Here is a 25,430-nt window from a genome sequence, read left to right as displayed (position 1 = left end):
CGGATTAATTACGCTCCGTGTTGAGATGCATTCTGGAGGTGATAATGTATGTGGCGCGGCTTTGATGATGAATAGCATCTCTGTTTCTCTGGCCGCGAGATTGCTGCGGGGAGGTCTCGCCTCAACGCGAGGTTTCATGCGCGCAATGCCCGGCGGCCCGAGCGGTCCCTTTTGGGGGGCGTGGCTCGGTCCGCCGTAATTGTCGCAATTAGCTGCAAAATAGAGGTGATAATCAATAGGTATGCAGACTGATTGCGTATGCACGAAAAATTGCCGGCCTTTTACGGCCAGATAAATTTAATTTTATATAATGGGCAGCGCATACATTCGAGGCCGCGGATCAAAACCTGATATTTTTTCTCAGCCTCGAGAAGAATTTTCCTCCGGTGTTGGAATTTTCGCGCTTCGTTCTTTTGAGGTTGCCGCCGTGAGTTTTTATTTTTTTGTGGCCCCAGAATTATTATTTAGATCTATTTCCTATCAACGCTGCTATAAATCTTTTAATGGGCCCTTTCTAGGTATTAATTTGACATAATTGGTGCGACGGCCAATTTTCTTAAATTTGGAAAGGGGTTTTTTTCCGATAAAACGTGAATTTTAAAAGTTAAAACCAAAATTATAGCTTTGTGAATCTTTGTCTGTGGGAGAAATTCGTATAGTGCCCTTTTCTTTTCATTTTTTGCCCCTTGAGTCTGATTGAGTTGCTGCGTCTCTGGCGTTTTCCTTTTCGAGTGGCCCAAGAATTTCTTTATTAGGGCGCTCGTATCAAGTATCACAGGGGGCATGTTTCGGTCGAGGATTGTCGAGCCGAAATGATAGCTAATGGAGCATCTCATCATTACGATCGCACTGCACAGGGACATGTGTTTTACTTCTCGAGGTCTCTGGTGCTGACAGAGCCAACAGGCTGATATTGGCTCTTTGTGCTTTACCGCGTGACTGACTGCGCATCACATGGGAAAATTGTTGGCTCACACACTGATAATGCAACCAGAGCTGGAAAGACAACATTCACACTTGTACAAAGTAGAAGAAAAAAAAGATTAGAAAAAAAAAACAACCGTGAAGTCAAGTTTTACACTTTTGTAGATTTGCTGTTCTAAAATTGGAAGTAAAAAAATTAAATTAAAATTTATTAAGGTTGAATAAATGATTGATATTATTCACAATTATTTCAGCTACCAACGTATATTATATAAATATTTTATAATAATTATTATATTATATTAATTTTTATTAATTTATATAGTTAATTTTTCATATAATTTTTAGTTTTGTTGGCATTTTATTAAATTTAAAAAAAAAAATACTAATATTTGTGCATTGTAATCATTGTCAAAGAAGAATAGGAATCACAATTTAATTATTCAATCTTCAATCCACCTCCATCAACTGTAATTTTTTAATATGGAAACCAATTTATAATCAATTGAATATCAAAAGACATTCATTCATTTTTGTCACAGCTGATACGAAATCCGTGGATTCGTGAAAAAGAGCCCTTGACTGGCTCTCCTACTCAAATATCTACTAAAGAGAAACAATAATTTAAAGATTGGTAAAAATCTCTTGGCTGGTCAGACTGCCATGCAACGCCAAATATTAATTTACGAGCTACTGGTATATATATTTTTCAAACTCGTCCTGTTGTCCTATCATTTAAAAAAAACCAGCGGCACAAATTTAAACAGAACGGTCCGATAATATATTTATTTAAATTTCATCCGCTGAGATATTATAAATTAAGCCAACACACGCATGTGTATACACGGCGGAGAGTGAAAAAAAATTAAATTTCACGCCTGGAAGTTTCATCGTAAATTAGCGCGGAGGGAAATTTAATGGTGTCAACTCGTTCATTACGGCAGATTGTTATACGACGCGAGGTAAAAATGCAGGCGGTTTTACGGCTGCTGTGCGGTGTGCGCTGCTATTTTGTGAAATGCTCATCTGTTGCCATCATAAACAAAGTCTAATTACCGCCGAGGCAGGAGGGATCGCACTACCCGCTGCGAACATGCAGCTACCAACGAGCAGAATTATTAAAAAGCGGCGGCGCTCAAGAGAGAGAGAGAGAAAAAGAGAAAGAAAAGCAGAGGATGCTGATTATGTGCGCGCTAATGTGCGAGCCACCAACACCGGCGACTCGAGGGTCATTAGCCGCCGACTGCCACCACACTTCTCGCGCACTTTTCTCTCCGCCCGACGCACCGAAAAACATCCACCAAGAGCAAAAATAAAAAAAGTTTCTTTAAAACTCTGCCCGGCTAATTACTGGTCGTTAACTTTTATTTCCTCTAAACGCGCACTCGGCCTGCTCGCCAATAATTGGAAGCTCTTTTTTTTAATTCTTCGCAAGTCCTTGATCAAAATGGAAAAAAAAAATCAGGAAAAATTGTTGGATTATATGAATTATAATAAACTAATTATTTTAAATTGAAATGATGTGAGGTATTTTAATTGGACTTTGAATAAAATTGATTTTAATTAATTTTATTTGTCTAAATACAATTTTAATTAAAATTAAAATTGTATTTAGATGAATTTATAAATTAAATAAATAATTAATTAATCTAGCAGAACATATTCCTAAAAACTCATAATGATTTCATTCTGCTTTCCAAAATCTCAAATTAATACCTCTTCGTTATTGGAAAATGATTTAGTTTCAATTATCAATTAATTACAATTTAATTTAAATAGATAAATAATTAAAACAAATAAATTTAATTTCTTTTAAAATATTTTATTCTATATTTCCAAACTTACTGCATGCATTATTTATTTACATGTCATAATTTCAAATTAATTGGCATCAATAAAATTCGAATTGAGTTCGAATCCCCTTCAATTTGATCGCCCTCCGCCCCCAACAGAACACAAATCAGCCTGCCAGAAGAACATGCTGTACCAGTTTTGGGAAACGACGAGGGGTGTTTTGGCACGGTTGGGGTGAAGTGGCTGCAAAAGTTCAGTGTGTGTGACTCTGCGATGTGCCGCGAGTCAATTTGAGCTGCTCTTGTACGGGCTTATTACAAAACGCACATTAGAGTGTGAGACCATCTCTCGCACCCCAAGGGACTGAATCACAATAATTGAGACGGTCTGATTCGAGCTGGCTGAAAGTAGCAGCTGTTGAACAAGTTTATGCGGCGGGCGGGTGGCTGCTCTGCTCGCGCACAGGGGTTGATGAATGACGCGCCAGACAATTTGGCGAGAGAAGCAGCGCTAAATAAATGGCCAGTTAATTCGCGTTTTGCCTATTAGTGCCGGCTTTGCAAACACCCGAGGAAAGAGCAGCTGCCGCCAAATGAATTCTTTTCTCAGATTTTGCGCCACTGAAGAAGAATAATACATTAATAATGGAGTGCAATTTTGCCTCGCAAAATGATTTTTAACGAGCTCGGAGTGTTCGCCGGTGCAGTACAGCAGCACGCACTCGCACACACACACACACGCCGTTTTATAGCCGTCATTAAATTTAATATTTGCGCCATTCTCCTTAATCAATCTATTATTATATTTGGTGCGGTGCTTTTTTAACTCGCCGCGTCCAAATGCATTTATAATACGGAATTTTATTGCCCCGGGCGCGCAGAACAAAGGAGTAGCCGAATTTTTATTGCCGCCCGTGCTGCTGATTTGAAATTTATATACAGTCGTTTAGCAGAGATTACAAATCAAGTTCATATCTTTTCTGTAATGGAAATTTAATTTTTCGTGGGCGCAAAATTAAAAATAAATTCTAGAGCTAAAATTTTCAGGATTATTGTTTTTTTTTTAATTATTCCTCTTTTTTAAAATCATGAATATATTTTAAATTTCAATTGTTCAGAGTTTTGTCGAAATAAAAGAAAATGCTTTTTATTTTTATTCAGATTAAAATCGGCAGAATTCCACCTTATCAACAAGGTTCTTTCACATATTTTTTTTTGTCCGATTGCTGACGTAAAAACATTTCGTAGGACATTTTTAATGTTTTAATTCTGAACAATTATTTCCAGCCTGCAAATGAGATCTAATCACGCGCCGGCACTTCATCAAAATATGGAGAAAAAGCGTAATTATTTTTCAGCATTGTTTCAGTTCACATGCAGGAAAAAAAAACATGCCAACTCTATGCGCAGTAGCAGCTCGAAAACATATATATACATTTCTGCAGATAAGATCTGCTCCTTTTTTCCCCAAATATCCTTCCTCGTCTCTAATTGGCAGAGCGAAATTCGTAACCTCATTAACATTTCGGCACACGAGGTTTAATGGTCTTTTAATTATATCCTCTCACAAACAGAGAAACGATATAAAAATAAACAAAGCAACACCCACAAAGTGCAGTGGTACAAATTCGTTTCGAGACCAACACCTCTCCTTCTCGTGCATGTCGTTGTGCAAGCGTGGAACACACGCATACGCCCTCGCTCGCTCGCGTTGAAAACAAAACAGAAAAATGTGCATTAATTTATCTGAGTGTCTAATTTCATTCCGGCCGCGTGCTAATGACTTTCCGGTGAAATGCCGTCCATTTTATACGCGATTTGTAATCCGAGCTGATCATTAAATCCGAATATTTCACTCCCGTTGCGCTCTCGTGTTGCTGTGAAAGAATTTATTTTGTGCACCATCATTTTGATAAAAAAAAGAAACTTTTTGCGTAAACATTTTTCATCACCCTTGCTGAAAAGAGAAAGAGGAGAGGGTACTGCTCTTTTTCCTATAGGGTTAAATATAAGCTAAAAAGTTTCGAGCTCACTCATGCAGACTTTGATCTTCATCATCAGCATCTTCCCCTCGAGAAAAAAAATAGTCGCCGCCAACCCTTTCATGCCCTTGTTGCGACGATGGTGTCGGTTGGCACAGGGGGAAGTTTGTTTCGGATTCATATTGCGCCGAGTGAGAGAGAGAAAGAGGGGCGGGGTTAGCGACGAAGGATCGATAGATTACCAGCCAGCACCTCTCTTTCTCCCTTTCCCTTATTAAAGGCCTTTCTTCCATTCCATATTCCGGACTCCATAGCCGTTAGCTTTTTTGTGCTCATACCTAGCTCCGTCAGGCGTGTCAACCACGCTGGGTTTTTCTCTCTTTCTTTTATGTCATGATATCGCGCTCTTGCTCTCGCGTGGTTGGCTAACAATCCAAAGGAGAACACGGTGCTCGCTGCTAGCACCTATACAAAAAATATCTTCACGCCACCCACGCGCCGTCTCAAGTGATTTTTTGTCTCTTCAACGGAGAAGTGAGGAGTCGATTGAGAAATGGTGATTTTTCATTGGTTGGATATTTTTAGCTTCATGTCTCATGGAGAAATAGATTCCAACCAAATGAATGAGTATCCAAATTTGTCGAGGAAACTATAAGAATAATCATTAAAAGATTTTTTTCCAATATTAATTGCTATATATTCTAAAAATTGTCAAAATAAGAATTGACATGACCTCATTTTTAAAAAAAAAAATTCTCAGTTTTGGAGATTAAAATTAAGGCTGATTTATTTATTTTGAGCACATAAAAATTCCATATAATCATATCATAGATTACGATTATGTTAAATTATTGGAATTTATGCAACTAGGCTTGCACTGATGTCAAGCCGGTTGCATTTTTCAATATTTATTGAGTCTTCCGATGAAATCGGTTTTTATTTTCCAAAATACAACTATCAAAAATTCAATAAAGTGAATGAAAAATTATTTCATAATAATAATTATTTTCCACTTATTGGCCCTTTTATGGCATGTTTAAATTTTCAACTTGAGACATCAAGTCCAGGAGCAGATCAGGCCGTTTATGCAACCGGCGCAGCAGCAGCCGCGGGTCGTGCATGAGAGAGCTGAACGAATGGGGAAATGGAATATTTATGCAAATGAAGCTCACTCAGCAGCAGCGCGCGACGATCAGAGCCGATCAGCACCATCTTGGCTGGCTGCGCGCTCTCTTTTCTCTCCGCCGCCTCGCTTGTTTTCGTGAATGTGTTTGTGTGCGGAGACATTCCTTTCACAACACATTCGGAGCAGCATTATCGATTTTGTCATTTGCTGTGTCGCACACCTTCGCCTCCCGCGCGCTTGTGAATTTGCCGAGGGCTTTGCAGCAAACAAAACTTGCCTCCGCACGTGAAAAAAAGGCTCTCTGTTTTATTCAGGAACGATTCCTTCAAAAGATCAGAAAGCTAATTACAAGTCGTGGAGCGGAAGTTGGATTTTCCTCGCCGACGTAATAACCCATCAACTTGCTTGCTATTCCGGCGCGATGGAGATGTGTTATCAAATAAAACGCAACACACCTCACCTCGTAGTGTTAAGTAATTATTTGTTGGTTCCTCGAAACACGCCCACTCTCTCTGTATTTATCTTTCTCTGCTGGATGGCAGATGGAGAAATAGAGATTAGACGTGGCAGGGACAGACAAAGGGGAAAAACAATCCTTGTCAAAAACGGAATAGGGCATTATTTTTCAATTTGTGGAGCACCGATCTATAACAGGTGTTGCTAGGACAATTATAAAAAATAGTTAAAAAATCGCACAACGAAAACAGAAATTAGTGTCAAATAGAAATTTTTAATAATTTATAATTGCTAAAGTTCTTTTAAAAAGAAGTTTTATCCATTTAATTTGTGTTAAAAAATGACAAGCATATAGTTAAAATAAATATACAATTTTATAGCAGCTATTATGTTATTAAACTTGAATAAATTTTGCTTATATAAATTTTCATCATTCATTTGGAGCAGAAAATTAAGTCATTTGGCACTGCGAACAGAGAATATAGCAATAATGTAATTGCGAGCCGCGCTTATTCTCAAATTGCGATCTGCAGAGCCACCGAAGCTCACTAGAGCCATTCAGCTGTCATTAAATAAGCGCTTAATTTGGCCCCCATTGTAAAATTACGCCGCTGCCTTGAAAATATGTTGTGATGCTCACGCCAAATTTGTTCTCACACACGGCGAGATTCGTTTCTTCTGACCGCGCCTCGGATGCTAAAAGCACGTCATTTGCACACGCTTTAATCTGCGCCGGGCCATAAAAGTATATAAAATTGGCGCAATTGAGTTATTGCCAGGGCTGCGCGTTCAATCAGCTGGAAAAAAATAAGCCGCAGGGGTGTAATGAGGCGAAATTATCCAAGTTTTTGTCTTCTTTAAAAAATATAATTATCCAAAAACAGGTCTTTCCATCTCAGCATTAAATCGTTCAATTAAGATAAAGCTCAACTGATTTTTATGCGAAGGCTGAATTACTTTCGAAAAATTTCACCTGCCACTTGTATGGAGGAAATGATTTTGCATTATTCTTCTCAGCACAAAACACTTTTCAATTAATTCAGCACTCGAACGTAAAGTTTCCTCCCTGGAAAAGGCATAAAATTGTTTGTGAGCATTCTCGTTTATGCAAATGAGACGTTAAAAAACACACACCGGCGCTCAATAAAAGAAGAGCCCCGTCGAAAATAAATAAATAAAAATTACTAATCGCTGAGTGCCTGGGCACACAAGACAATTTCTTAAATTATACCTGTATTTTTTTTTTATACATCCGCGCTAGACCAGGCTTATCTGCTTTTGTTATCTGAACAGTCTTTAAAGGTGCCATAATTCATACTTCGCCCGACTCATTTACAACTCGGCCCCGCTAATTTAATAATTCCCCGAGTGCGAAGAAACGGCAGGTAGGCCCACAACCGTTTTAACACGAATTGGCGCCGTTTCTTTTTCGGTCCATTCGCTGCTCTGCACAGAATGAATTATTCCTCAACGCCGAGAACCTGTTAATGACGTAATATGTGCCGGCAGCGTTTTGCTTTTCGATCGTTTTACCTCCTCGGCAACTCGCAGATCTTGGCCTCTCCGTTTTTACGGCCTCGGGCGGTTTTTGCTGCAGCTGAAAACACATCTCGTTGCTTCCAGCAGGTGTCTGGAAATATTTATTTATCTGCGTCGAGTGCTCTTGCTCGCTCCTTGAGCAGGCCAGGAAATTTATTCGCGGCACTGCTCGCTCTCTATGGAAAACAATAAAGACGCTTGAAAATGTCCGGTGGCAGCTCTATCAATAATCACCAGGTTAATTTGATTGCTTGTTTACAAGTTTGACAAATATATAGTTTTTCTTCAACGGACTTAATTGTATGACTTTGACAGATTTCTTAGTAAAATTTGTTATAATAAAAATTAAGAATTTTTTTTTAAAAAAGTTTTTATTGTGCAACTTATTTAGTATAATTTTTTTTTAACTTTTTTTTTTTTTTAATTTTTAATATTAATATTTAATATATTTTTAATAATTCTATTGCTTTTTAAAAATAAATTTGGATTCATATATTGTTTTTTATTTTGTAAAGTTTGTTGATATAAATAAAGTTAGTTGTTAATTGACACATGAAGTTGATGAAGTTATTATTAATTCAGTTATAACTATCCTTTTAGCTTCTACTTCCGCAGTTTGAATTTATATATCAATCAATGTAATGAACTAATGGAACTAATATTGGAAATTTAATGTACTACAACTAATACGAATCTGATTATTAAGGACACTTTTTATTCATCTTTTATTAATATAAAACTTAATAATTTATGTTACTAACAACGAAAAAAATTATTAATTGGTAACATTATTGAAAATAAAATTTAATTGCTTTTTCCAAAATTTCTTACATTAAACATTACTTTCCCGCCTATCAAAAACGCGCCACCTATAGCTATTCTGCTCAGGCAGTTCTTGCTTGGCACAAGCAGTAGTTCTAATTTGCATAATTACACTGCTTAACACCTTGTGCTGATTTACCTCAATCCATTAGAGAAGTAAGCCCTCGCCTAATAGCTCTCTCGTCGGCAACAACTTTTTATCGATCAAATTCTCGCGCGCCACAAAGTGTATAAGAAATTCTTTCACTCTCTCGCACCGCAAGAGAGGTTTTTTAACACGAAAAGCGCGGCCATGCATCGGCGTGACAAAACACGAGGAAAACACACCGGCTTTTATGATAGATTTATTCGAAAAAGCGCCTCGAAAGCATTAATTGTGGGCTTATGCACGAGAACGAGGAGAAAAGGGAAGAGAGAGACAGCCGCGGATAAGATCTTTATCATAACTTCTTTATTCTGCAGCTGCGCGCCGAGCGAAAAATGGTGAAAATTTTATCAAGAAAAAGGCGAGATGAAGAAAAGTGCATGTGTGCAGGCGAGAGAAACGTTTTGAGAGGAAAAAAGGCAAAAACCTGAATCAAATCAGATAAGGGAATTCTTGTCTTGAAAAAAGGTGGTGCTGTGGAATTTGTTCTAATCTGGCACAAATAATCAAAGAATAAGTCAGATTCAAATATATATAGGCTTATACAAATTGTGCATTGAAATCAATTTATTTTGCTCTCTCCGAGACCATTATTTTGATTTTGAATTAATTGCTGATAATTAAAAAGTCTAAATCTGATGGAAAGAGATTATTTAAAATTAAGTTTGAAATGAAATATCAAAAAACTTTTGTTATTAAAAAAGTTCTAGATATTTTTATTCATTCAACTTGGCAAAAATCACAAAAACATAAAATTATCTTTGCGAATAAGCTTAGCGAATAATTTTTTAAACTTTAATTATTATTTTTCCTTCAAATGCAAATTTGAGCAAAATAATATGCGAATAACTGAGTTAATGTCAATTAAAAGATAACAGTATTCATTGCAAGTGTCCCAAAATTTTTGCCCAATGACTAACTCATAAAAATATCATTTCTCTAAATTCAGACCCCTCGCTGCGAAGGGTCTCGAGCGACAGAAAGAAGGTGGCCCGGCGCACCCACAGGTCCGCATTCGCAGCAAAAGTGATATTGTAATGTAAATAGAGAGATCTCCGCAAATGAAATATTTGTCACCAAGCGAGCGTGTGCGATCACAATGACAATGAGAGATGATGCAAGCCTGCGATTCATGCAAATCCTCTCATTTAATCTATTTATGAGAAGCCTGGGCGCGAAATTGCGCGCATATAAATTCAGGCATCAGCAATTACCAAATCCCTTTTTCGGACGCCGAGAGTTTTCTTTCTGATGTCAGCATTTGAATTTCAAAGTCGACGCCTCTCTCGCTGCCAACAGACGCCTCGGAATAATATTTGAATTAATTTATTATTGTTGCCGCTCGCGGAGCAAAATCACTTTTCCTCCTTATGCATATGAGCACTTTTCTCATTTAATGATAATAAGCCCGCAATTACGGGCCAATAAATATTCTAATCAGGCAACGGCTGTTTTAGGAGGAAACACAAATTCAATTTTATTATGTGAATTCAAAAACGTCCGTCACTCTTTAATATTAAGCAAAGGGACACATGTAATAATTTTTCGTCTCTCTCCAATATGATAATATATTCTCACTCGCTTGGCCGCTTTCTCTGCGGTGCTTAGTATTTAAATAATGAGTTTTTTTCTGCTGCACCACGACTCACTTTATGAGGCAACATTATAACTTATGCAGATTCTCATCTCTCATCGCGGAGAACTGTCATAATTGTCGGTTTCGAAATATGACGACCGAGGACAGGTGCTCCCTTAATGAAGGTGACGTCACTCAAGTCAAAAGAAACAACCGAAAAAACAAATAAATAATTTAATTCAAGATCAATTTTGATTAAAAGTTATAAAAATTAATCCTCAATAAATCAGAAAATATGAGCGCTGCAAACCAATTTAAAAAATAAAAATGGTGATAGAAAAACAAATTTTTAACTCGGAATAAAACAAGCAGCTTGCGATAAGGAGTTGCCTATCTATAATGTAAATTGGCGGCGGCTCGCATTAAAAATGAAAAGCCATTTGTTCATGCCTTGTTTCTTTCTGCTTGTTGATTGATAACACGCTTGATACTCTCCTGTAGCGCGCACAGGTGCCTTTTTACAAAAAAAAAATTCAATGTAAAATATAATTAATTCCGTTGCTAAGTGCTTGATTATCTGCAAAACTTATCGCCGCCGTTTTGTGTGTTTCAGACGCATGTTTCCGACGCTCAGGGTGTCACTCAGCGGGGCGACGCGACCTGAGCAAAGGTACGCGGTGCTGCTGGACGTCGTCCCTGTCGACGGCAAAAGGTACCGCTACGCGTACCACCGGTCGTCGTGGCTGGTGGCGGGCAAGGCCGACCCGCCGGCACCCCCGCGGCTCTACATGCACCCCGACTCACCCTTCACCGGGGACCAACTCAGGAAGCAGGTCGTCTCCTTCGAGAAGGTCAAACTCACCAACAACGAAATGGACAAGAATGGACAGGTTGGCAGAATTTAATAATTTTATTTTGCGACTCAACAATTATTATTAGACTGTTTTAATTATAGTTTATATTGATTTTGATAATTGATGAAAATTTTTAGTATATTTTTGTCCAAAATTTGTTACAATTTTAAAAGTTTGGATATAAATTAAAAACCGTATTATTTATTCATGTAAAAAATCAATAAAAAATTAATTTTTGTTAATTTTCTTGGGAACATTTTTCCTTGTTATTTTTTTTTTTTTTTTAGTTTTCATAATTTAAAAGTGGACAAAAATTAAATTTTGTGAGACGTGCTGACGTGACGAGGAGCTAAAGGGTTGAATGGCAGGCACAACAAAAAGTCCCAAAAGTGACGGCGCGCGGATGAACGAAAAACAAATTTTTCCCATCGGTCTTCCTTCGCCAGGATCCAGACAGTTGACAGGGCCAGACACAAAAAGTCAAGTAGTACGAGTATTTGTGTGTGAAGTGCAGGAATTTCCCTTTCCATCAGTTCCATATGGACGTTTTATTACATTATACACGCGGGTGTAAAACAGCATCTTTGCTTTCCGAAGATGGATTCTTTTATCCCGGTCTTGACAGCAGCTTTTAATGCAGCATTCCTCACTCAGCACCACCGCTTTTCTCACCGTGTTTTGCATATTTGAGTCCGCCGGATTTATTTATAATAAAGAAAGGAAAGGTAGCCAAGTGAGCTCCCCACTGGCACCGCGTGTCCATCACCCGTCGCGAGACTCCTCTCGGGATTTGACCGCCTGAAAGTGAAATTTCACCATTGTTTGCAGCCAAACTAGGCTCGTGTTTTTTAGTCGATCAACTTTTTTTCTACGTTACGGAAATGCATTTTCTGCATGAATCAAGTGATTTATTACGATTGGCACCTATTTAAAATCGAATAAAACCGACTATTTCTACAATTTCCGACTAAACCGACTAAAACAGACAAAAATGACAGAATTTTTCAACTTTTTAAGCAAAATTAGGTTTTTCCAGACTTTGAAACAAAATTTCCGCAAAAATTTGAAAAGTTAAAAAATTATTTATTTAAAAACAAATTTTATTTCAAGGAACTGAAAGAAGCACTAATTAATGCTATTATTCATCTTCAATTACTAAAAAAAAAAATGTGATGGTCTGATGGATGAAAAATTCAAAATTGTTAATAGTGGAAAAAAAATGTTTCTAGCATATTTAGAACATCATATATAAATTTTTCCGACAAAATATCAAACAAAACACGCATTTAATTAAATTACCATGTTCATCTATCTTCAAAATATATATTTCAACACAATATTATGAAGATTCAATGGTTTCAGCAATTGTATCCTTTCTATATAACGTATCATAAAATCACGAAGTTCTGCATAATTGCTATATAGCTAGGTAATTTAAAAATGATGAAAAATGGGTGATAAAATATTATTTATGCTTCCAAAAATGGACATTTATTAATGCAATTCAAAAAAATCGATGACAATAATATTGTATTTTAAGGCTATAAAAAAACCGATTTAAAAAATCGACTAAATCCGACAATTTTGGCAAAAACCAGCTTAAAGGGAACTAAATTTCAGTAAAATCAACTAAAAATAGTCGACTTTTTGACTCCTAAAAACTGACTAAAATGCACGAGCCTAAAAATGAGTTTATAAAGAAGCATTTTCGCAAATTTTGACCAAATAGTGCAACTGACATTTTAATCGATCAAATTTAATTATAGATTTAAATGATAAAAAATAATTTCACCTTCAATTTTTGTCCTCAAGAGGTGGTAATTCCATCTCGGCATAAAAACTGAAGTGAAAAGTCGCTGGACTGAGATGATGTATTGCCAGTCGTGAAGACTCGTGTATAGTACTTGGAAGACGCTGCTCCTTTTCTTTCTCTCTTTTTCCACTCTCGGCTTTTGACGAGCCACCATCAGCAGGGGTCAAATTCCCAGTTTGGCGTGTACCAAGGTGCACCTTGTACCACATTAAGGAACCGCAGCGGGGATATGTACGCGTACGAATCACATTTGTCCACGTGGGGGGTCCACTTCATGTGCGATGTGTGTGTTTTGTTTCGAATCATGTGCAACATCGACCAAAAAACGGGCTCAAGACACACGCAGCCGCACGACCCTATTAAAGAAAGAAGAAGTTCAAATTTCCATCTCGCCGCTCTCATTAGCCGCAGTCGGGTTGATTGATTCGCTTTTCGGTGCAGCCCTAGGGCGACTTCAACACTCGCCATTTATAATTGAAATCAGCCACTCAAGGTGGCTATTTTTGTGGGGATTTTTTTCTAATGGAAATTGGAAATTAATTGTTTTTTTTTATTTTCTGTTCGCAGATTGTCCTCAACTCGATGCACCGATACCAACCCAGGATTCACATAGTCAGGTGGCGGGAAACGGGTGGTCCGATTACGGATCTTGAAAGTGAAGATTTCAGGACGTACATTTTCCCTGAAACAGTTTTCACTGCTGTGACTGCCTATCAAAATCAATTGGTAAGTTTAGTTTTGTACACTATATAAAAATTCATGTTAATATGAATTATTAAAAATTAATATTATTATTAAATAATGATATTAATTTATTATTCTTACATTAATTATATTTAATTTAATTCTATAAAATATTTATAATTATTAATTCATTTAGTCTTACATCCTTTTTCCATTTAAATTGTGTATTATTTTACTTTTTTATGTATTTTATATACAAATGTCCGCTACACTGATAGTCTCATTATTGGATTTACCACTCAATAGGTCTTCATTATCTTCATCATCACAGTATTAATGGAACGTAGAACTTAACAATACGAGTATAGTTAATTTTTTTTTATCATTTCATATATTTTTAAGAGTATAAATATCATTTTAATGCATTTATGATTGAAGGAAATAAACTGATAATTAATTATTCTCATCGTTTTATTTATATCATATTATCAATTGTTTTCAGATCACAAAACTCAAAATCGACTCCAACCCCTTCGCCAAAGGTTTCCGAGACTCCTCAAGACTAACCGACTTTGATAGGTGAGTTTTTCATTTCTCTACTTTAACAAAATAACTTTTGCATAAAATCACTGTTTTTTTTTTCTTACAATGATTTTTTTCGCGTGCGGCGGTTTCTCTTCGCGCAAGCAATAATTTAATATGCTTCTCAAATGGAGTGAGTTTGATCTCATCGCATGCACGAAATAAATACCATCGGAATGATACAAATTTGCCGACGCCTCGGCCTAAACGCTCTGCCTCGCGGGTGCGTTTCTTTCCTTTTCTCTCTCGCACAAACACAAGTTTTTTATTTTTAATCTGCTACTATTTCGGTGTGAGAAAGCCGGTCGGTCGGTCGGAAGATTCATGAAAAAGTGGAAGGGTTGCTGCAGGCCAAGAAGAGTCGGTCGTCGGCGCGCTGAAATTACAAGGCGCTCCCCGGACAGGCGTGATAATTGAAACTTCTGGCCATGTCGGCGGCGGCGGCTTCGGAAAAGCTACAAACGTGAAACGCCTCTGTTGAAATATTTCTAACTGCCCATAATAAATTCCTGATTGTTTTTTGACAAAATTCCTCCTCTCTCTCTCGGCCGAGATTCAATTATGCTAATTATCTTTTAAACGGGCCTACAAACGTACCAAACATTTTGCCGTCGTGTTTCATCTCGCCGTGTGTGGGTCATTAATGACCGGGAGAGGGCTTAGCTAATAGGTAATTAGCGATTTGCGGCGTGAAACACGCACTTGCGTTACTTTCAAATGGTAATTTCGGTTTAAATAAAAAAAATCCATCTGGCCCCAAATTTACAGAAAAATTTAAAATATTTTAATACTTTATCATTAAAAGTCTTTTAATTTTAAATAATTAAAGCAAACTTCGATTTTCTGCTTTTTTTCAAAAATAATATTTTACATTTATCATGCATTTTTTTTTTTTAATGTTTCAGTTCGCAGAATGTTTTAGCAATTTTTAACTAGAGCACTTAATTCGAACGGAAGTTGTTAAAAGCGAATGACGATGATGCCGACCATTATATTTTAACTGGAAAAAAAGCTTGTCTGCAGTGCTACTTTTCTCGTTCTGATCATGTCGGCAGCGAGCAAAATTATAAAGACGGAGCGGAGCCGAGATAATCATTTTTATATTGAATGCAAGCGCTGGAGACGAGTAGCCTGTAATTTTAAAACACAACGCACTTATATTGCCTCGACCGTAAAAATTCACGTAGCAACAACAACACGTTTTATTATCAGAAAAAGCATTTTACAAAGGGAATGATAAAATGATAAATTATTGCAATGCAAAAAATAATTTAAGTAAATAAGATAATAGTACAAAATTAAAATGTAAATATTAAAAATTAATTTAATAAAATAATATCATAAATTTAATATTTATTTTGTTACTTTTGATTATTTTTACTTTTATATTTAAATTAAGGTATTAAATGAAATAGATTATTATTACTTGAAGCACTTATTTAGCGTATTAAGCTTTAACAATAAGCATTATATTATGTTTCCTTCTTGATTTTATAACCTGTACGTTCAATGATTTTCTAAATCAATGATATGTGCTTTTTGCTAAGTACGTTCATTATCTCCCAATTAAATTTTTTAAATTGTATTTTCGTAGGATAATTTATTTAAACAAAAATTTCCAGCCATTTCAACAAAAGCGCAAGCCAAGAGAATGTTTTTTTTTAATAATCCTGCTCTAGATTAAAACAAAATTAATTAATCGAAAGTATTTAGTTAATAATAAAGCTACACACAATTCCATCAATTTCGTCAATCCATAAGAATTATTTCCACGATTTAATTCCAATGCGTGCGTCTCTGTCAGCTGCGCGCCTATTCAACTTTGGTGGCATCACAAACTTTCCCTCTGCTGCTGCAGCTTTTGTGACTTTTTACGCGCCCTCCGCTCGTTTGTATTGAGGTTTTTCTCCGATTTTATTCGTGTACGGGCTGCCTTTTGAGTGACACTTGACCCCGGCAGAGGAAAAAAGAGAGAATGTCGTTGCGGTGGTGAAACCGGCAGCAACAAAACTCGCTTTGAAATCCGGGGGGCACCCTCGAAGCGTTTTCTTTGTGGCCGAGATATGCTTCCTTTCGGTTAGTCACGCTGCAGTTTTGTGCCCATTCTTCAAAAGTCATGCCCGGCACATAAACATAAACAAGGCGCGCTTTTAAATGAATTTTAGCCGGACAATGCGCGCAAGGTCGGTGCGCGCGTTTCTTTTCAGAAAGGGTGCATTTTTTTTTTACAAAAAAACTTTTGTATGCAATTTTTAATGCACCACAAACGCACCATTCTGGACAAATGGAAACAAATTTTACAACTGCGCGGCTGTAAAAAAATAAAAGCTGCTTTTTATTTGCGCTTCCTTGTTTGGGAAATGGATTTGGAGGCAGCGGCATAAAAATTTAGGACTTGCGTAAAAATTTTACAGGCCACGCTTTTATTTTGGGATTGCGTGAGATTTTATGCGTTAATAAGATGCATTCAACTTTTTCCAGCTGTGTGTGGCACTTGCAAGTCAAAACATATTCTTTATACTTTTGGAAAAATTATTGCCTCCTTAAATCTAGATCAATGGTTTTTGTCCACGACAGTCATTCGTTTCCGGTGGTCTAATTCAATATAAAAGTATAAAAAAGATGTTCAATTAAATTTTAATATTATTTTGTAATTTAAAAAGAAATTTCCAGCCCAATGATTTTTAATTCGGAAGTTTTGTGCAATCAACAAATTAAATCAAATTAAATTTAATTAAATATTTAGATAAAGTGTTAATTTGAGCGATAATTTTTTTTATTAATTATGTAACTTATTTTGCGTATGTGTAATTTATATACTGATTTGTGGAAAGGTCTATTTTACTTTGGTAATAATATCCCTAAATAATTTCATTCGGAGTCAAAAATCAAATATTTGAACACGTTTTAAACAATATATTATTTTTTATTTTAATTCTTAAATAACTTATCGATGAAAAATAATTTTAATAATTGTTAATAAATAATAGGAATAATTTAACTTAAGGATGTAATTTTTTTTTGCGTACTTCTGGAAACCTTTTTTCAATAATGCAAATTATCTGTCTCAATAATTTCAAATTTTTGGTCATTTCAAATGTTAAATTCCATTTCACCGCACACGTGCCTTACACTTTCCAAACCCAGTAATTATTCTCACAACTTTTCGCCAGACCGAGAGATGAACGCACGGAGAATCAATACAAAAAGTAATGAGCCGCCAAAGAATGGGCCGCGCAATCAAAGTGAGATGCACGCCTCGGCCATAAATAATGAAACACGATGATTATCAGCAGGCGTACTGCAATAAATAAATTCACATTGTTCCATTGACACTCTCTTCTTGCAGGCACAAACCACATGTATCATATTTTCATACACACTGATTAAAATCTTAGGTTGGTTGCGATTTCCATTCGTTATCTGCAAGCCAATGAGAGACGCTGGCTGGTAATGCACTAATGCGATTGACCCCTGTGGCCCGTACAAATAAATCCGATCATCGGTTATTAAAGAGAAATAAAAATCATTGCCACGTGAGAGAGAGATTGGGAATAACTATTAGCGTCGGCATCTGGCCGTTGATTACAGAGCGGCCTGCGTTTTGGGGCAGGCCTCGCCGATGTTTTATGTTTTATCTCTCGCGCCTCTCGCCGCTAATTTAGTCGAGAGGGCCGCCTCAAATACTGAGTTGCTATCATCATTTCGAACACACCAAAACGACCGGCTGCTTAATTTATATATTTGTAGCGCAGAGATAATTCCAGTCGTCTTTTTTCGGGGCGACTTTTTTTTTGTTTATAAATAATATTGAGACGTATCCGGCGCTGCAGTTTTTCTGTTCGTATGCGCGGCAGCGACTGAATTTAATTATATACACTCGCCGGTCTGTTTTCAGGTGGAAATTAAATTACACACTAATGGTCACAAATTACAACATTCATTTGGGACGTTTTGGCGATTTTTCCACGGCAGTGCCTTCTATAATTTCGATTGATAATTCATGCTCAGAATTTTTACGACCCATTTCACCTGTGCACGCAGAAGAAGTGTTGATGGATGCCAAAATTATATATATTGATTATAGGGAAAGGACTGCCGAGAGAGTTTGATAATTGCACGTCCAGAATCTATAACTATTGAATATGAGGCTTAATTACAGCGTTTAAAGTCTGAAGGAAACGTTGGATTTTAGGATTTTAAATCGTCGCAGAGATAAAAATTTAATTTTTGTGAACTCTCACGTTCAAAGAAATGGGCCGTAGACACTGAAATATAAAAATGTGGATAAAATTATAACTAAATTATAATGTTTTTTGATATTGATGAATCTATGAGGATTTAAGTTGAAGGTGAATAAAAAAAGTTACAAATTAAGCAGGTGATAAAACAAAATTACAAAACTTAATGTTTATTAAATTCATGCAATCTGTTGAAAAAATTGAATGGAATTTTATTTTTTACAGAAATTTCATGCACACATTAAATTTCAAATTATAATATTCATGTAGCCACTCAACTCGCAAAATCCCTCGCTCTGATTGTGCCTGTGACGTGTCAGCGAAACTCATTAGATTGCCAATTTTGACATTCTTTTCTCGGCTTAAGCTGAAATTACCCCGGCGGGTGGAGAGGAGTCGTACGGCGCCGCTTTATTTATAAATAAAAGGGTGGCACCACGCACAGTGCGAGAGAGAAGCTGCTGATCTCTTCGCTAGCTGTTGCGAGGGGACTTAGTTACTTTAATTGAAAGATTTAGCCTAATCCTTAAGCATACACACACACACCACCGCACTCTCGAATTTCATTTCTCGCGCAAACTAAATACACACAGCCTTCTTCTTGTTTTTATTTATTCAAGTCGCGACACGCAGATTTACTCTCGCCGTGCCATAAATATATAATGAAAAAAAACAACGCATTTTTCCCTCCTCTCACACCTTCTCTCTCTCCGCACGGAGCTAGTTAGTTTTAGCCCCGAATGCTGTAATATGTCACTCTGGAAGTGCCATCTGGTGTGCGCGCCAAATCCCCTCACGTGCAAAAAAGCGCCGGACACGTCTCTATTGGACGTCTCTGCGGCTCTTTTCTTCATTTCGGGCTCGCATGTTTGTGCGCGGAATCCGCATGACAATCAAATTCCTCGCACATTAGCGTGCCCTGATCGTAAATTCCACTACCTGGCCGCCTGTCAAAACGAAGGCAAATTATGTTCTGATGCCATCTGCGTGAATCTTTTCAGTTGTTCCAAATGCGTTTTGAAGTAAAATAATTTGATATAAACCGTCATCTCAAAACCGTAGAGAGAAGCAAGCCTAAATTTAGGCAACCTGTGCGACGCCACTTTTCTTTTCTTTTTAACTTAAGTTGCAAACGAAATTTTATTTAGTTCATGAATTTCATGATTAAGGCCGGGAAACTATGCCTTACATGTGAAATAATAATGGTGCTAAAAATCTGGTTTGAGCGATATTTAATATAAAATTTTTGACGTAATTTAAAATTTAATAAGTAATATTTTTGATTATCTTTCGCTTTATTTTTTTATTTAAATAAAATTAAAATTATAGATATGCTTTTGAACATAAAAATATATTTAATAATGTTTAGAAGTATTAATTTTGTGTTAAAGTGTGAATTTACATTATTGTTTTAAATCTTTTCTGCTTCCTTACCAGCATCATCATTGATTTATAAAATTATTCACTTAGTTTCCAGATTGAGGTTCTTTTCAGCGCACATTATTTTGATACCTAAATATTCTTAATTAATGTGATTATTCCTTCGATTACAATTTTTTAACATTATTACAATTAGAATATAATATATTGTACCCTGCTTATTCGCTGGTTAAAAATTAAAAATGAATATTTTTTAAGATAGTAATTTTTTAGGCATAAATTTGAATTGAAACATTTACTTAAAATTAGAGATGTACTAAAATAGTGCTTGATTCAAATTTAAAGAATAAAATCCATTATAACGCAAGGGATCTGCACCTACATTTCGCCATTTTGCCTATTTGAGTACATAAATAAAAAGAAATTTTCAGTTGTTTTCCGATGTTTTCTATAAAATTTATGCACAAAATTTTTCATTTTTACTTTAATCAGTTCAATACACATAATAATGAAATACATAATAATCCTGCTTTTGTCTACACCTAGTTTGACTTTTTCATCTAATATCACTTACATATTTGAACTTATTGTAAAAATCATCTTAATAGGTGCCTATTTTCAATTTTCCCACTCCTAAACAGTCTTTTATTCTAAAATTAATTGTTTTCAATCCTCTGTATGGTGAAATTTGTGCTAAATTGCTCTTGAATTTTTGTTTCAGAGACCCAATGGAGGGTTTGTTCCTGGAACAGCATTTCCTCAGATCTCCCCTGCGTCTGTACTCGGAGCTGGACGTGGACAACAACAACCAGTTGTACCACCCGGCACTTTCGCAAGCCACCATGGACAAGCGGCTGCAGCTGCAACTGTGGGGTGCGGCGGCGACGGCCGCGGCCGTTGCGGCGGCCGCCTCGTCGCAACAACAGCCCCACCTAAACAGCTCCTCTCCTACCTCCCCTCTGACCTCCCCTCCGCGCACGACGTCAGCGCCATCTGGGCCGCCGACCACGCCGGCCGAGCTGCACGCTTTCCTGGCCGCGGCGGCCGCCTCCTCAGGGCCCAACGGCCACCGGCCCGGCGGCCTCGCGCACTTGCCGCCACACCTGTGGTCACAGTGGCCCCCAATGCCAGGTCACGGCCCCCCTCACCACCATCTGCACGCCCTGGCGGCCAACGCGGCCGCCTCGGACCTTCGCCTCCCGCGGCCCGTTTTCCCGATGCACCAACGCTACAGCCCCTACCTAATTCCGCCGAAGCCCAATTCGGCGCCGTCGGCATCGTCGACGCCCCCCTCTGTGCAGATTCCGTCAGCGGGGCCTTCCCCCACCCCTGACTCAACCCCCTCTCCTAGAGACTAGACACGGCGCGATAGACTCGGAAGGTAGAAAAATATATAATTTATACATATTTGTGAGAAGCAAAGAGATGATGGGCAAATTTGAGTTTCAAACACACAAAGTTTAAACCCCTCTCTTTGTTTGTTATTGTGATCGATGTCTTTGCGTTGTTATTTAATTTACGTACCATGTACTTCATAGACAAAGCCAAAGATTGTTTTATAATTTTATGAGTACCACTATTTTTCTCTCTCTGTATCAGTGAGGTGCGTGCGCGTGTTTTTCGTACGTAATGACGTGTAAATAAAAATAATTATTCGCGCGCGATTAATTGCTTCCTCTGATATAAATGCGTGTGAATAAATGAGAATATTAAATATCCCAGCGATGTATCTCTCTCATGTGTAATAAAAATCTACTTTTCGTGTCACAAGCAACAGAGATGAGATGAAATTCTCCGAGTAGATGAATTGAATTAATTTATTATCCACACACAAACTTCTTTCATTTCTTGTTCGGTCAGGCTTCCTTGATTAAATTACATTTGATTGCGTCGTCTTGTTTGTTGGATCATCTGACGAAGGAAATCTTAATTTTTTTTTTTTAGTTTAGCGGCCAGATTCATTAATCAAAAGTTAATTACCAATTGTGAATTGAGATTTTGTTCCCAACTCGTTGGGTCATCTTCTTGAAATTAATTAACGGCCATGCTGGTTTTCCTCGCTCATCACTTGACGAATGGGCCCTACTTTCGCTAATTTAATTATCCCCACTTCCACTCTATGCCTCATTTTCACTGTTAGAAATTTAGGTCGTAGCGATATATCCTCAAAATTATAAAAACGAAACAAACTCAACAAAGTCGCGCAAAATTTGTTGTATGATAATCACCTTATCAAAAAAATTAAAACATCTCTCTTGTTATACAATGTTTGTGATAGATGTGTAATCGAGTGTATTAATCAACTAAAAAATGTAATCAATTGCTGCGCCTGAAATGTGAGGAATTATAAAAATCAGCAAAATTAAATTTTAGACATCAAAATAGAGGGATGCATGGTGTTTGTGAAACTAACGAAAGTTGTCATTTCAATTATATCGTTGTCATAACACACTGATCGATGTAAAATTATTTAAAAAAATCTCCTTTGCTTGGCATTATTGCGGAAAACCCAAGTAAAACCTCTATATTATCTCTCTCGTGGTGTAATAAAAGATAATAACTCAATTCGTTTTATTCTCTCTCTCTCTCTCTGTCTAAATTATATTTGCGGCGATGCAAACACAGGTGTATCATAATTAATTAACAAAAATTGTAAACTGCTGAGGCCTCATTGTCAGAAGTTCGAGGTCAAAACAAATGCAATTATAGAAAGAAAAAAATGAGTGTAAATAAAACATGAGCATTCAGTATAAGAAATTTTTGACTTTTTCTTTAAAATTGAACCTAACCTTTAAAATAGAACTAAAAATGGTCGGTAGTAAAAAGTCAGCTCTATTTGCCTAAATAAGTCATAATTTTTGAGTGTGCACAGCCTCAAGGCACGCCATACAAATAAATCATTTCAACGCACGGCGGCCCTTTTCATTTAAGCTGCGACTTTGCATGTCGGAGAACAATTTGGGAAAGTCGCGCCACCGACCATAAAATCTCGAGTGTGTGCGCCCGACTTGCGCACGAGATAAAGTTAAAAGCCGCCGCCGCCGTGTTGACCAGCAATTGAAATTATTTCCATGCCGAGATCACACACAACAATAAACCGGATTTTTTATACTTGGCTATGCGGCAATTTACAACTGCGGTCAGCAGTATCGTGGGTAATTAAAAGTGAGACTATTATTATTATTAACCTTTCAGTTTTTGGTGGAAAAAATTGACATTTTTACTGAGAAAGACGTTTGTTTTGAGATAAAAAGCAGCATTCGAAATGAATAAAAACACGATTGTTTGTGGCAACAGACACAAAAAATATCACAACTCACCTCCACCGCTAATGATAAAATATAACCTTGCATATAAAAAAAAAAGAAGAAAGCATCACTTAAGGTGTATTAAGGGCTAAAAAACAAGGAACATCTGCCGATGGGAATTAGTGAAGAGAAAAGGATTTTAGTGGCGGAAGTTACGATTAGGACAGGAAGGCCGCGTGGATCCGTCGTCCTCCCTGGCCCATCAATTTTTTGTCGAGAGCACATTAAAAGTGAATATTAAAATTATTAGTGCTATAAATTAATGATTTTTTTTTCATACATAAACTTGATTAAGGAAAAATGGCTTTTGTATGCTAATTTATTTAGAAAATATAATTTATTTATTTGGGGAAACCTTTTTTTCATTTGACACAAATTAAAGATGCTGGAAAGTATTGTAAAATTTGAACAATATTTAAGGCTTTAAATTTTAAAGTTTAATTGTTAATATTTTTAAATTAATATTTATTTATTTTTCAACTGATTTTTTTGTTACATTTTCCTCTGCTCTATCAGCTCTCTATCAGCTGTGAATCCCTTTTGCTCTAATTTTCCTTTACTGCAGACCCTATATATTTTTTTAATTTTTTACACCTTTGGCCACAAGCGCTAGTTCCCTTTTATTTTAATAGAATTTTCCCTCTCAACTCTGGCGCGCCGTCGTATAATTTGTATGTGTGTCTGCTGCTGGGTAGAGAGAGGTAGATAAATTTCGTTTTCAGCCACACACACACGTGTAATCTTGCAAGTTAATGTCTTGTGTTTCCTCTAATTTTCGGCCCATGCTTTATTGTTTCTCTCGAGTAATTGCCTTTTGTGGTCGGAAAATAATTCTCACCCTTGCCGAGGAGAAACACCTTGCGTGATAATGTGACGAACACTCACATAAGTGAACACAGCACTCTGTTTGCTCTTTGACATGAGTCACATGAGCTGGATAGAATAAAAGTTTGGACTTTGTTTAAAGAAAATTTGTGAATCTTCAATAAAAAGAAAGAAAGTCAACGAGAAGATTAGATCAAAATGTTTGGAATATTTAAATAGAAAAAAAGACTCTTGACTCTCCTAAATACGCTGCAGCTGGTGTCTTTTTTGGCTTGGATGTTCTAGCAGAATCGTAAAGCCGTTTTTTCAAAAAGTTTCCTTCTTTGAAACTAAAATTATATTTTCGTATATTTTAATATAACGAAAATTAAATAGAGGATAAAAATTGTGATTTTAAAATAATATCTTCATGAAATATTAAATACCGTGGGAAAAATATACATTTTTATTGTTTACAAGTTTTTGACTATACGTTGTGAATGCTTGTAGTGAAAAATAATTAATTATTTCAGGACAAACTCTTTGCAAATCAAGCATAGGTGAATGCTGAATATTATTTTACTATCACATACAGGTCGTGTTAAATATTTGGTTTTAGGCAACCTGTTGGACGTACCTGTATGAAGGTTGCATACCTTGACGGCGAACTTAAGAAATTGATTTAATTTTTTTAATTATTATCCAATTCTTCTAGATTCAGCTCCCTAAAAATATGTTAAAATGATAATATTTCATTTTTTTATATAACAAAGCAAATTTTTTTTAGAATTTCCTGCCAAAATAATTTTCGGATAATTCGGATCAAATCAATGATGCAACAAAATGAGAGCAGTTTGGATGTTAATAAATAGCGGGATTATTCAACACTGCGGCGGCGGCGGACCACCTTTGAAGGTCTCTAATCGATTCGCCTGCGTGCTCGTCGGCGAGGTGTTGGAAGGTGCAAGTCTGGGAGCGAAGCAAAGGTGTAAAGACGGCGATATGGGTGGGCCTCAAGTTCTCGCTCGCACCTCGCGGCGGCCTCGCGGCGTAATAACAGGCCGGCCGCTCAGCTACGCGCCCGTAATGAGCTTTTAATGTGCCCACTTTACCCTATAGCAGCAGCAGAGGCAGCGTGCGGCGAAAATAGAGGCGCGAGCAGTGAAGAGCGGAGCGAAAGATGCGCCCGAGAGGAGAGCAGAGGTGTTGTTTTGAAATAATTAGCGAGTGAGATCACGCCGGGTGGAAGGAAAAAAAAATTACGTGAAATGGGCCGGACGCGGCGAAAATGAAACGAAATGCGCGAATAATTTGCAACATTTTGTCCAGGGCGATTTACTCTGCGCTTTTTCTCCCATTGTGTTGTAAATTTTCAAATTGTGCATGTGTCCGACGGGCGGT

The 25,430-nt window shown here is 36.9% G+C and overlaps 1 protein-coding gene across 1 annotated transcript in view; it reads left to right on the top strand.

The window, feature by feature from the left end:
• The window catches only part of LOC132195171 (T-box transcription factor TBX20-like), a 36,790-nt gene extending 14,127 nt beyond the window's left edge, over window positions 1-22,663 (top strand). Inside the window, exons 3-6 of the mRNA XM_059616990.1 lie at window positions 10,977-11,253; window positions 13,598-13,756; window positions 14,217-14,293; window positions 20,639-22,663. Of these exons, the coding sequence (XP_059472973.1) occupies window positions 10,977-11,253; window positions 13,598-13,756; window positions 14,217-14,293; window positions 20,639-21,275 (1,150 nt within the window). The 3' untranslated portion in view covers window positions 21,276-22,663. The remainder of the gene's footprint in view (window positions 1-10,976; window positions 11,254-13,597; window positions 13,757-14,216; window positions 14,294-20,638) is intronic.
• The last annotated feature ends 2,767 nt before the right edge of the window (window positions 22,664-25,430 follow it).

This window comes from Neocloeon triangulifer, unplaced genomic scaffold (assembly GCF_031216515.1).
Source record: "Neocloeon triangulifer isolate White Clay Creek 2 clone unplaced genomic scaffold, ASM3121651v1 ptg000009l, whole genome shotgun sequence".
Classification (NCBI taxonomy): Eukaryota; Metazoa; Arthropoda; class Insecta; order Ephemeroptera; family Baetidae; genus Neocloeon; species Neocloeon triangulifer.
The sequence above is the reverse complement of the archived record's forward strand: the minus strand, read 5'-3'. Positions and strand labels throughout refer to the sequence as shown.